Source organism: Equus przewalskii, chromosome 24 (assembly GCF_037783145.1).
Source record: "Equus przewalskii isolate Varuska chromosome 24, EquPr2, whole genome shotgun sequence".
Taxonomy (NCBI): domain Eukaryota; kingdom Metazoa; phylum Chordata; class Mammalia; order Perissodactyla; family Equidae; genus Equus; species Equus przewalskii.
This window is the reverse complement of record NC_091854.1, coordinates 6,955,662-6,967,619: the sequence shown is the minus strand read 5'-3', so window position 1 is coordinate 6,967,619 and position 11,958 is coordinate 6,955,662. Positions and strand designations below refer to the sequence as shown.

Sequence of the window (11,958 nt, the reverse complement as noted above, 5' to 3'; positions counted from 1 at the left end):
GCCGGGGAGGGGCGTCCACAACGGCTCCCGCGGCGGTTCGAACTCGGTGTAGTTTCGGTTCTCTGGCCCCGCGCGTCGTGTGTCTGGCCTTTCCACGCCGGAGGCCGGGAAGAGGGTCTGAGGCTTCCAAACGCAGACGAGAGCGCGGCGTGCGCTGTCGTCGGGTGGGTCTCTCTCCCAACTAGGACTTGGGGGGGTCAGCGACTGCTGCTTGGAGGGTGGAAACAGGCCTACCTCGGGGAGTTTTGCTCCTTTCCCTCCCCGCACCCTCGGACGCGCTTAGTCTGGTCCTGGCTGCCCCTGCTGCTCTGCAGGGTCGTATTTTAGGAAAAATCCAAGAGGAAGATGTCTTGTTTTCCTCCGCTTCCAGATGAACGTAGGATTAATTCTGTCAAATTGAGCGTACTTGATACAGGACAGAAGATATGATCTCCTTCCAAAATGAGGAATCTTTTTCGACTGCAGCCCATCCTGTTACATAGAGGGGGTATAAAGAACACTTGTTGATGGGTGTGCGTGTGTACAGCTACAAGCACGTTGTTACTAGGGCCCAAAGATGTTGTCAGGGCCTGTAGGTGGCATGCTGTCCTTTTCCACATATGTACAGGCAATGAAGATAGACTTTTATAACTACCCTAAGTTGGAGGGAAGAAGAATCTTCATTTGACATTAGGTGGCCCACTAGAAAAATGAAAATATTTTATATCAAACGTATCCATTGATAAGAAGGATTAGACAATTGTTATAGTAAAGCACACAGAAGATGTTGGATGTAAAACCTGATTTAGTTGAAACATAATATCGAATGGCATTTTAGAATTTACCAAACTTTCTTTACCTTTTTTTCCTTCACCATCCTGTTGAAGGTAGAGATGTCGGAAGGATAAAGCAGAATGGAGACCTAATCCATTGACTTTATCTAGGAGAGACTTCTCCCTTAGGCAGAAGCAAATTAGTGGAAACAAAAGGAGAAAGAGGATAGAAACATTTTCTCTAAGATTACATAGCATCTCATTTAATTTCCTGCCTCATTTTCTTCCAATAAGGTGAGAATTTTCTTTTTAATTTTCCTCCTTACATCTGAGAAATTTTGAGTGGGGAATAAATTTGTCATAGTATTTTAGCTGGATGAAAAGTCAATTTAGTAATCATTTTATTCGCTGACACTGTAGAGCTTCTCTAAGTGCCTTACAGTCCTGAACATAATACTCAGGACTCCTAACCTTTTGGAGCTTGAGATGTGGTCAGAATTCTAGAAGGGTGATGAAAGAGAGAGGCTACAATGACAAAGACAAATGGGATCTGAAAGAGGAATGTAATGTTAAGATTATGCAGAAAGATCTACAGCAGTAATAGAGATTATAAATCCTTAGTTTTTATTGTCTTAATTATTAATGATATGTAGTTTACTACATAGTAATTATATGTATTAATTATTAGTAATAAAATGTAGTCCTTTATCATGATTTTTGTATGCTAAGGTATTTAGTAGAGAATTTAACAACCCTAGAGATACTCATCGGTTGAAGAAACAAAAGCTTTCTTCGTATATTTCTGTGAGTTAACCTGCCAAGTGTCATTTTGATCTCTGTTTTTGTGATGTGAATGTGAGTGTTTTTTAAATTTTATAACGACTGAGGATGAGAGAATGGGATAAGCTTTACCTGTGAATAAATTGCCTTTAAGAAAATATGAATGAATGTAATGACACCAATTTTATCAGATGTTCAGAGCTTGTAACGTTATTATTTAAATTCAAACACCTCATTTTGAAATTGATCTACAATAAATTAGAAGATAGCAATGTGACATAATTAAAGATCTTTGGATCCTGATGACCTAGGTTCAAATCTTGTTTCCACCATTTACAGTTAATGTGACCTTGAGCAAGTTGTTTAATTTCTCTTATTCTTAGTTTCTTCATCTTTAACTTGGAATAAAAATACTTAGTTCACACAATTGTTAGAAAGATTAAATGTGCTTAGAAAAGGGAAACTAAAATAACTAGACTTGGGTTATAATGAAAAATTGATTCATTGAAGTTCTGTCAAACTTTCCATTACGGCTTTACACTTCAGAGAAATTCGTTGTTACTGGGTTTTTTGTTTTGTTTTAAATTACCACGGAAGATTTCACAAGAGTTGAAATAGAAAAATAAAGAGTTGGATTCTATTAGTGTGAGAATATTTTAACTGACACCGCAGATTCTTTCAGGCAAAATGCAAGAAATTTATTTCTTTTTTAAAGAAATGGAATCTAGATCGTCAGACTACTATAGTAAAGACAACGAAGAAGAAAGTTTGCTTGCAAATGTTGCTTCCTTAAGACATGAACTGACGATAACAGAATGGAGTTTGCAGAATTTAGGGGAAGAATTATCCAGGTAAGTAAGTAAAATCACATATAGAATTCAGAATGTAAAATGTATGAATTTCATTATTATGTATTGTGTTTCTAATATGTCTCTGGAATAGAAAATAATGTTCTGTAATTTTGAATATAACAGTTTAGGAAAAAATAGAAATATTAGAGAAGCATTTACATATTAGAAAACACCTTTGATATATTTAGGATTATGAGTATAAAATATATGTTTGGGCTTAATTAGTCTTTTATTATTATGACTATTTTTTGAATCTTAGGTAATCCTAGCATAAAAGCTCTAGAAATGCATGAGTTGCTAGTTTAGAACTAATTATGGTGTATTTAAAAATTTAAACATTGCCTTTAGTTCGTAACCGTGAGTCTGATTTCCAGCAGCATTTCAGGTGCTTTTCTTTCTGTTTTTTTCTGTATAGAAATTTGGAGTGAATACTTAAACTAAGAACTAAAATGTATTTTTTCTTTTTTCTCTAGTGTTAGTCCAAGTGAAAATTCTGATTATGCCTCTAATCCCTCAAGGTCTGAAAGGCTCATTCTGGAAGATCTTTCTCAGCCTAGCCAGCTTGGACTTTTGAATTACTCATCTTATAAAAAAGTTTGTAAAATGCCCAGTAGCAGTACTGATTTTCAAAAACAGCCAAGAGAGAAGGTTATTGTTTTTAGACCTGTCTGCATAAAAGTAGTTGTAGTTTTAGACCTGTCTACTTAAAGTACTTTTTCTTTGAGTTTTTTCTTTAATTGCTTTCTTCATGTTTTCCATAGTCTTTTACTGTAGTGCTCAAGACTCATTGAATTTAAATATAGTGGTTCTTGTTATGTCCTAACAAGAAAGTAGTTATTTTGGTGTATTACTCTATTTATAAATTTCTGTATTTATTAATTTTTGCAATTAAATGTCTTCTTTTCTTAAGTAAATTAGTATACCATGTACCTAATAGGTAATCAATTATTTATTAAGCGGTTAAAGTATCCTTACTGTTTACGCCAGATCAGGTGCTATATGATTGCATGACAGTATTCTCCTTTCATTATCCCTAAATTTTGTGGATGATCTTAGAAATCTTTCCTGGTATGGGACTCGCTCCCTCTCTCTCTTTCTTATTCAGTCATATTATCTCTTTCCCTGTGTTTACCCCTCTTCCTTACTCAACCCTTTTATCTCCCTTTCCACTTTCTTCTTCCTGTTCTTTATTACCTCTCCCCCTACCCGCACCAGCACATGTATATACATGTATGGTTGCATATCTACATCATAATCTTTTTTGATAAAAATTTACTTTTCCCACTTCAGAAAGCCAACACTTGAGAGGTTTTCTTTTTTGTAAGGAAGCTATCTGAGCCTACATTTTAGAAAATGAATTTAAATTCCATGTCTTCAAAGATTATGTAATTCTTGGAAATTTGATCACTATTCTAATTCAAATTGCTGATGATTTTTATTATATATATGCCTTAGTTGAAATCATTGTGTTTTACCCTAAGAAAAATCAAAAGACAAATGACAAATTGGAAGGGAAAAAAATTAGTAATGCCTATTAAAGACAAAGAGCTAATCTCTTTAATATGTAAAGAGCTCTTAGAAAGAAGAAAAGAGCAACAACCCAATAGAAAAATGAGCAAAAGACATGTGTGGAAAAGGAAATGAAAGTGATCTTGAAACAAATAAAAAGGTGTTCAGTCTCACTCATAATGAGAGAAATTCACAATGAGACTTATACTTACCAGTTCTCACCTATCCAATTGTTAAACATCCAGATGTTTGACGCTGTATTTTCTTGGTGAAATTAGGGGAAAATAGGCACTCTCCTACATTGCTCGTAGGAATGCAAATTGACACAACCCTTATGGAGAGGCATTTAGTAATGTTTGCGAAAATCTCAAATGCATTTGCCCTTGACTACTTGGAAATCCCATTTCTAGAAGACTATCTTCAGGTACACCAGCATAAGTACAAAATGAGGCATTGTTTGTCATAACAAAAGATTATAAATAGCTCAAGTGTCCAGTATTAGGGGATTGGTTGAATAAACATGCAGTGGAAACTGCAGCTGAGGGAGAAAAAAGAGGAGTTTCTCACTGTATTGATTGTGGAGAGATTGTCAGGATATATTGTTCAAGTAAAAAAATGGAAGGTACAGAATGAGATAGTATGCTAGTTTTTGCATAAGAAAATGTGGAGGTTGGGTAATTTGTATTGCTTGTATATGCATGTGGAAACACTAGAAGACTAGGTTTAATTAAGACTCTAACTTAATAAAATTCTCCTATATAAATGGTTTCCTATATTTTGCTGTATGATCAGTGTTATACAAAAATTTATAAACAAGAAAGTTATAAGAATGGTTATTTACCTACTAAAGATGGGAATGAGACTTCTGTGTGTTCTTTTTCTTATATATAGTTTTGACTTTTGAATTGCATAAATATAGTACTTACTCAAAAAAATTAAATCATATTTTGAAACTTTAACCCTCATGAAATAAAATAATTTATTATAAAATATATATTCAAAAGTGTATAGTAGATATATTTGTACAGTTTAAAGAATTTATCCATTATCCATATTATTGTTGGTGGATGTTTGGGTTCTTATTGTCTCTTATGGACAATGTAGCTGTGAATATTTGTGTATCTTCAGGTGCAAAAATACCAAAGTTTCTATCAGATTTATACCCAGAAGTACTATTGTTGAGTCTTAGCATGTTCAACTTTTCCAAAGTGTACCATTGTTTTCCAAGCTGAACTTATTTATGTACACATCCACCAGCAGTGGAGGAGAGAGCGCTAATTGTCCTACATATCTTCACCAACACTCTCTAAATATTTTAACTCATTTTCTGATCAACTTAGTCATTTTATTGATAATGGTTCATCATTTTCTGTTAATTGCATGTAATGCGTAATGAAGCAATCCAAAATAGATTGTACTTTTTCATTTTTCAGATGTCTTTTTCATCGTCTACCCCCATGGATCAGGAGATCAAAAGTCTTCGAGAGAAACTTAATAAAGTTAGGCAACAGAATGCTTGCTTGGTCTCACAGAATCATTCTTTAATGACTAAAATAGAATCCATCCACTTTGAATTAACACAGTCAAGAGCAAAAGTATGTTTCTTGAAGTGATGACTATGCCAACAGAAAATAATTGTAATCATTTTAAGATTTATAGTTAGAAAAATATTCCTTGTATTGCCTTAGTGTGTTATGTATAATAACTTTAATTATAATGTAGTATCAACATGTTATGGAATCAGTGTTATATGAGTAAATATCTGAAAATGATTTAGGGAAACTTGTATAGTCTTCATTTTTATAAGTCAGAGCTTGTTAAAATCTTAAGATTGCCAATTCATCTGGTTTTATTTTTTTGTACAAAGGAAATATAGCTTATTTATCCTCCCTTGTTCTCATTGTTGAGAACTTTAAAAATAGAAAAAAGAATAGGGAGAAAGATCACCCAGGTTCCACCATCTGGAAACTACTTTATTGGTTTATTACATAGTTGAATCCAGACTGTTTGAATGGTTTTCTTTTTCGCTGTGTTTTTTACTTCATACACAGTCTAAGTATTATTTTTTGACGCATTTACTCAGCTTTTCCAGTGGTCATATTTTATGGTAACATTATTTTTCCTTATGTGATTATATCATAATTTAATTAATAACTGCACTATTTAAGTGATTTCCTATTATTGGCTATATGATTAGTATTATACAAAAAGTTAGAATAAACAAAAATGCCCAATAATAGAGGCATGGTAAAGTAAATTATGATCTATCCATATAATTGCTACAAAAAATTTTTTTTGAGATAAATATTATCAGTACTGAGATGCAAAGTTGTTTAACTTTTATAGAACATTGTGAGGTTTAAATGATATATATATGAAAAGGCACTTAGAACTGTGTCTGCACAGAGTCAGCACTCAAAAGCTCTTACTTAATATATTTAGTGGTAGAAAAACATTACAGAGCAACACATACACAATGATCCCAGTTTTGCTTTTTATGAAAAGAGCACATTGTATGTTTGGGTGTATGTATGTAGATATCCATATGACGTTTGTAAGGATGGAAAGATTGTGCTCCACGCTATTGTTGATGACTTTGAGAGGGATTGGAAGGTCGTAGTGAGGCTTCTGCTATTTACCTTTATAGATGTATTGTTTTAAGTAGTAGAATTATGGGAGATCTTTTTTTTTCTTTTGTATTTTTCAAACAAGACAAAGTACTATTGGGGATAATTCTAGCCTAAGGAGAAAAAATGCTGCAATGAACATACAACTTTTTTGGTGTTTGGTGTTATTTCTAGGATAGATTTCCAGAATGACCAAATCACAGGGAAAAGATTTTTTCAGGCATTTACTACACTGTTTACATTCAGTATTTTACTGATTTTTTTTTTTACATTTCCACATTTTTTTATTTCTTTGAGGGAAAAATATTGTTTTGTTTCTTGATTTCTCATGAGGTTTACCTTTTCAATGTATTTGTTTGCCATTTAGATTTCTTTGTGATTTGTCTATTCATGTTTTCTATTTATTGTTTTAATTTTTTTAATCTACTATAGATAACTCTTTTTAAAGTCATACAGGCTTAATTATTTAAAGTCAAAGCGATATTAAGAGAGTTTTACTATAAGTACTGAACTAAGAGCATTTGTTCCTTTTAGCATATAGACACACCAGTAGTTATTTATTCTAGGCAGTAAGACAGATATTTGTATTTTACTTCCCATATCAGCATTTTCTAAATTGCCTAGGAAAGTATTTTTTAGTAAGGCTGCTTTCTCCAGGGCAGGTCTCAGCTTTTGATGTTGCATAAATGCGACTATTGGAAATATTTTGCTACAATATCCCATTGGTACCAACCAGTATATTCCTAATCTACCTTTTGGCAATGTTTGTAGTTAGACTTCTGGAACCTGGCATCCTTTTCTTTCTGAGCTTATTGCTCTCCTGGGACTTCTCTTTGATGTTCTTCCAGGTTGGATCTACTGTTTCCTGGATCCCATGTCTTCTTCCTTCTTGGTTTCCTCCTTCTTTAATTGGAGCATATTTTCCAGAAGCTTCCTTGCCTGTCTGATATGTCTTAGTTTCTCCCCCACACTAGATTGAATTCTAGGTTGAAAATTATTTTACCTCAGGATTTTTAGGACATTGCTTTCTTGTCTTCTGTCCTCCAGTGCTTCTCTGAAAAGTCTGATGCCATTGTGAATCAATTTTCTTAGCGTGTAGCCTTTCTTTTTCCCATTTGTTTTTCCATTTATGGTAGTTTTTAGGATCTTCCCTTGGTGTTTTAAAATTTCACAGTAACGTGTCTTTGAATGGACCTTTTATTACCCATTGTGCTAGGTACATAAGGACCCTTCCAGGCTGGAATCTTGTGTCCTTTGGTCCTGGAAATTTTTCTTGTGTAATCTCTTTGACAATTTTCTTCCCTCTGTTTTCTTTGTTCTATCTTTCCTGTTAGGTAAATGTTGAATCACCTGAATTGTTCCTCTAAATGTTTTAAGTATTTTTTCTGGTATCTTCCATCTCCTTGTCTTCCTGTGATACTTTTTAGATTTCCTCAACATTAGCAGCCATGTTTCCATTGAATTTTTTGTTTTGGCTGTCATATTTTTTCATTTTCCAGAGCTTTTTCATGTTCTCTGATTGTTTGCATTGTGTTTGATAACATCCTGATGCAGTATCGTCTTTTAGCTCTGAATATTTAGTATTTGTGTGTGTGCTTGCCTTGCTTGCTGCCAGTTGCTTTTTTCTTTTGTTTTGGCCTCTCACTTTCGTGTTCAAAGCTTTTTAGAGAGTTAGTATTTTGGTTATTATGTTGAAAAAAAAAGGCACTTAAATGCTGTTTGGAAGCTCTGTGTGCAAAGGTGAAGTTTGTTGTCCAGTCATTTTCATTTGTTGGTGATGATTGGAGAGATGGCTCTTTTGTAGGGAGACACCCTCCACCCGATCTGATCAGTATGTGAGGTCTTTTTCTTTGGAGCTGTTGAGTTTCTTCAGCAAAGAATCCTTTGATTCCCCACCTGTAGGTTGGCCCTAAGTGAGATGGAGTAGGAAGCTGCAAGCTGTTTTGTGTTAATCGCTTTGTTTATAACTCTACCTCGTCCCTGCTCATAATTCTATGTAACGTCCCAGAGTCCCAAACATTTCCTGTTCAATTTCTCCACGTAACAAACCTACTATCTCTTCTTAGTAGGCAATTACCTGACTATTGGTGTTCTGGGAAAAGGAGGGTTGACTTATCAACAGAGATTTTGAACTATATCCAAGGTTTTCTATCCTGCACCTCATCCCTGCCCTCTGTTGTACCTCATGCCCCTTTTTTCACTGATAATTCTCATACTGGTATTCTCTTAAGATAACATTTGTGTTGTGGATTCCCATGCTGCCATTTGTTTTTCAGGTTGTAGGATTACTATGCTTTTCTGTATTTTCTAGATTTTCTCTAGTAAGCAAGTATTCTAAAATTAAGTTTTAAATTATCAAGAGATTCAATAAGTATTTTCTTAGATAATTTTTTATGATTTGGTCTTTTATAGTTATTTTTCTAATTTATATGAAGTTTATCTTCCTAGATGGTGTCAGTAGAGATTCTTTGTTTTCCCCCAAATAGGTAACCAATTATCTCCCCCAAGTAGCTAACCAGTTATCTTGGGATGTTAAGTTGAAGGTAATGGTGAGAGCTTACATGCTGAGACTGGCTTATGATGACGTGCCCATGTAAATGTTGATCAGAGGAATATATGTGATGAGCTTCACATTTGACCAATGATTGGAGCGTTCTATTGAATCTCCTCATCAGACAGTAAACGAAACGGAGGACCAAGTAGACTAATTTATTTTCTGAAAGAAAGTGCTCTAAAAGTTGTTTTTTGTTTTAGGTTTCTATGCTTGAATCTGTTCAACAACAGGCAGCCAATGTGCCAATCTTAGAAGAACAGATTATAAATTTGGAAGCAGAAGTTTCAGCCCAAGATAAAGTTTTGAGGTAAATATACTTTTCATAGCTTTAAATTTTTTATTTCCTACTTCTACTTTTTCATATATCTTGTCCCCCAGCCCAGTAAATCTAGAGTGGCCTATAGACTGTCTTAGAACATGTTGAATCTTTTTTCAGTCCATCATAAATCCTCTTGGCTGCAGGATGCTTGCAGTATATGGGGGCTAAAAAAGACTAAATCTAAGCTGGATGCTTATTTACATGCTTTTATTAAACAGGAACTTATTCATTTCTTGCCTTACATAGTAATGTATACTCAGTGCTTCAGTGGGAGTTCAAGAAATAAAATACGAGGAATCAGGCACTTTATAATTTATCTTCCTCTTCTGCTTTGAATAAAATGAGGAGTATATGCATACTAAATAGCACATTACTCCATTTTAGTGATTCTCAAAGTATAATTCTGGGACCAGCAGTATTAGCCTCATCTGGGAACTTGTTAGAAATGCAGCTCTCAGGTCCTATCTCAGACTTACTGAATCACTAACTCTGGGAGGTAGGACCCAGCAATCTGTATTTTAACAAGTCCTGCAGAAGATTCTGACACACAGTAAAGTCGTCTTTCATGAATATCAGAATTTTGTAATTTTTCTTTGTAATACATATATTATTTTAAGTTTTTTCCTAGATATTTTATATATTTGGTTGTTGTAAATGTGTTCTCATTCTATTCATTGATAGAATATAGAAATGCTATTGCTTTTTGTATAATTATTTTGTAAATGGACTATTTGTCATACTCTTTTATTAATTCTAATAGTCTTTCATTTTGATTCTCCTGGACTTTCCAAGTAGTAATGATATCAGAAAAAGAAGAAAATTTTGTCTTTCCTTTCCAAAATTTATACTTACTACTTTTTTATTTTTGCTTTTTGCAACTGACAGAAAAATCATTGGATTTAGTGGTGATAGCAGTCATTCTTAACTAGTTTCTGAACTATATGGTAATGCTTCTAGTATCTGACCATGATATAGGATATAAACTGTTATTTCAAATATATTTATCATTTGATGGAAGTATTCTTTTATTCCTTCTAAAACCTCTTAGTTGACAGATGATAAATAAACCTTTTCTCTATCTCTTATTAAATATTTGTTTGTCTTAGGTCAGTGATTTAAACTAATAGAAGTCCTAATGTTGAGCTATTCTTGCGTACCTGGAATAATTTCTTTAATGACCTTTACAAAATATCCTTTATTCTGTAGGGAGGCAGAAGATAAATTAGAGCAGAGCCAGAAAATGGTGATTGAAAAGCAACAAAGTTTGCAAAAGTCCCAAGAGGAGTGTATAAAGTTGAAGGTGGACTTACTTGAACAAAGTAAACAAGGGAAGAGGTATGTATTTTTAAAGCAAATAATTGTTTTTATAGAAGAAAAAAAGAATATATTACCTATTTAAAATTCTAGCTAATTTTTGAAGTGAAAAAATTTAAGAAATTTGACAGTAGAATAGGTTAAAGTTCTTTTTTTATCCATTAATTTCTTTTTCATTTTCCATTAAAATTTTCATGGGTAGATTTTATGTTATTGACATTCTGGATTGGGATTAATTCTAGAATCCTGATAATGATTATCAATGTAATAATATTTACTTATTTCTGAAATTAAATTGTATGACCTGTATAAAATTCATGAAAAAGTGTGGTTGGGTCTTCCTTTAGGAACACAAAAGTAATGCAAAAGTATCTGTTTTGTATAAACCACATATTAAGATAGAGTTTTGGAAGTAACCTTGACCAATGAACCACTAACTTTGAGTGTCAATTAACTTTTAAACTAAGAAGGATTTAAAATTTTTTAGTTTAAAATAATGAGATTTTATAATATAACAGCTTTTACATGGGGTAAAATCATAATCTGGGGGGCTGGCCCATGGCCTAGTAGTTAAGTTCAGCATGTTCTGCTTTGGCAGCCCAGGTTTGGTTCCCGGGTGTGGACCTATACCGCTTGTCAGTGGCCATGCTGTGGTGACGACCCAGATACAAAATAGAGGAGGATTGGCACAGATGTTAGCTCAGGGTGAATCTTCCTCAAGCAAAAAAAAGATTGGCAACAGGTGTTACCTTGGGGTGAATTGTCCTCAGCCAAATAAAGAAACTATATATATATATCTCTCTCTCTCTCTCATAATCTGTATTCTTATGTTCTTTTAAAACAAAAAATATATTCAAAAAATTTATACTATGATATAAATAAGATTACAAAGAAAGTATTTTTTGAGAAGTTGTCATAAATAGGTTAAGTATGTGTTTGCATGTGCATTTAAACTTCTAAAAACCACTCAAAACCCATCTATGAATCATTTTTCATTAAAAAGGGCTTGGAAGAACATTTTCTTAGGAGCATTTGGTTAGTCCAGTTCAAGTTACAATATATATTTGGTAGGCAATATTACTTAGTGGAAATGTTTAGGTTTTGGAGTCAAACAGCCAGATTTTACCTCTTAGTGGCTTTATTACCTTGGGCAAACTGTTTAACTTTCTTGAACACTAGTTTGTTCATCTATTAAATCAAGACAATATTGTCTTGATATAAGGGTTAAATGAAGGAAATGTAAAGTGTCTCT

At 33.5% G+C, this 11,958-nt stretch overlaps 1 protein-coding gene across 9 annotated transcripts in view; it reads left to right on the top strand.

Moving 5' to 3' along the window:
- Window positions 1-17: 17 nt before the first annotated feature.
- Window positions 18-11,958, top strand: part of CCDC18 (coiled-coil domain containing 18) — a 101,022-nt gene continuing 89,081 nt past the window's right edge. For 5 of the 9 annotated variants that reach the window (XM_070592630.1, XM_070592627.1, XM_070592626.1 and 2 more), the window contains exons 1-7: window positions 18-164; window positions 867-1,046; window positions 2,248-2,383; window positions 2,857-3,031; window positions 5,326-5,487; window positions 9,274-9,380; window positions 10,599-10,727. In XM_070592630.1, coding sequence (XP_070448731.1) covers window positions 2,250-2,383; window positions 2,857-3,031; window positions 5,326-5,487; window positions 9,274-9,380; window positions 10,599-10,727 — 707 coding nt within the window. In that variant the 5' untranslated portion in view covers window positions 18-164; window positions 867-1,046; window positions 2,248-2,249. Of the gene's footprint in view, window positions 165-866; window positions 1,047-2,247; window positions 2,384-2,856; window positions 3,032-5,325; window positions 5,488-9,273; window positions 9,381-10,598; window positions 10,728-11,958 lie in introns of those variants that run through there. The other 4 variants (XM_070592632.1, XM_070592631.1, XM_070592628.1 and 1 more) reach the window with 3 other exon arrangements.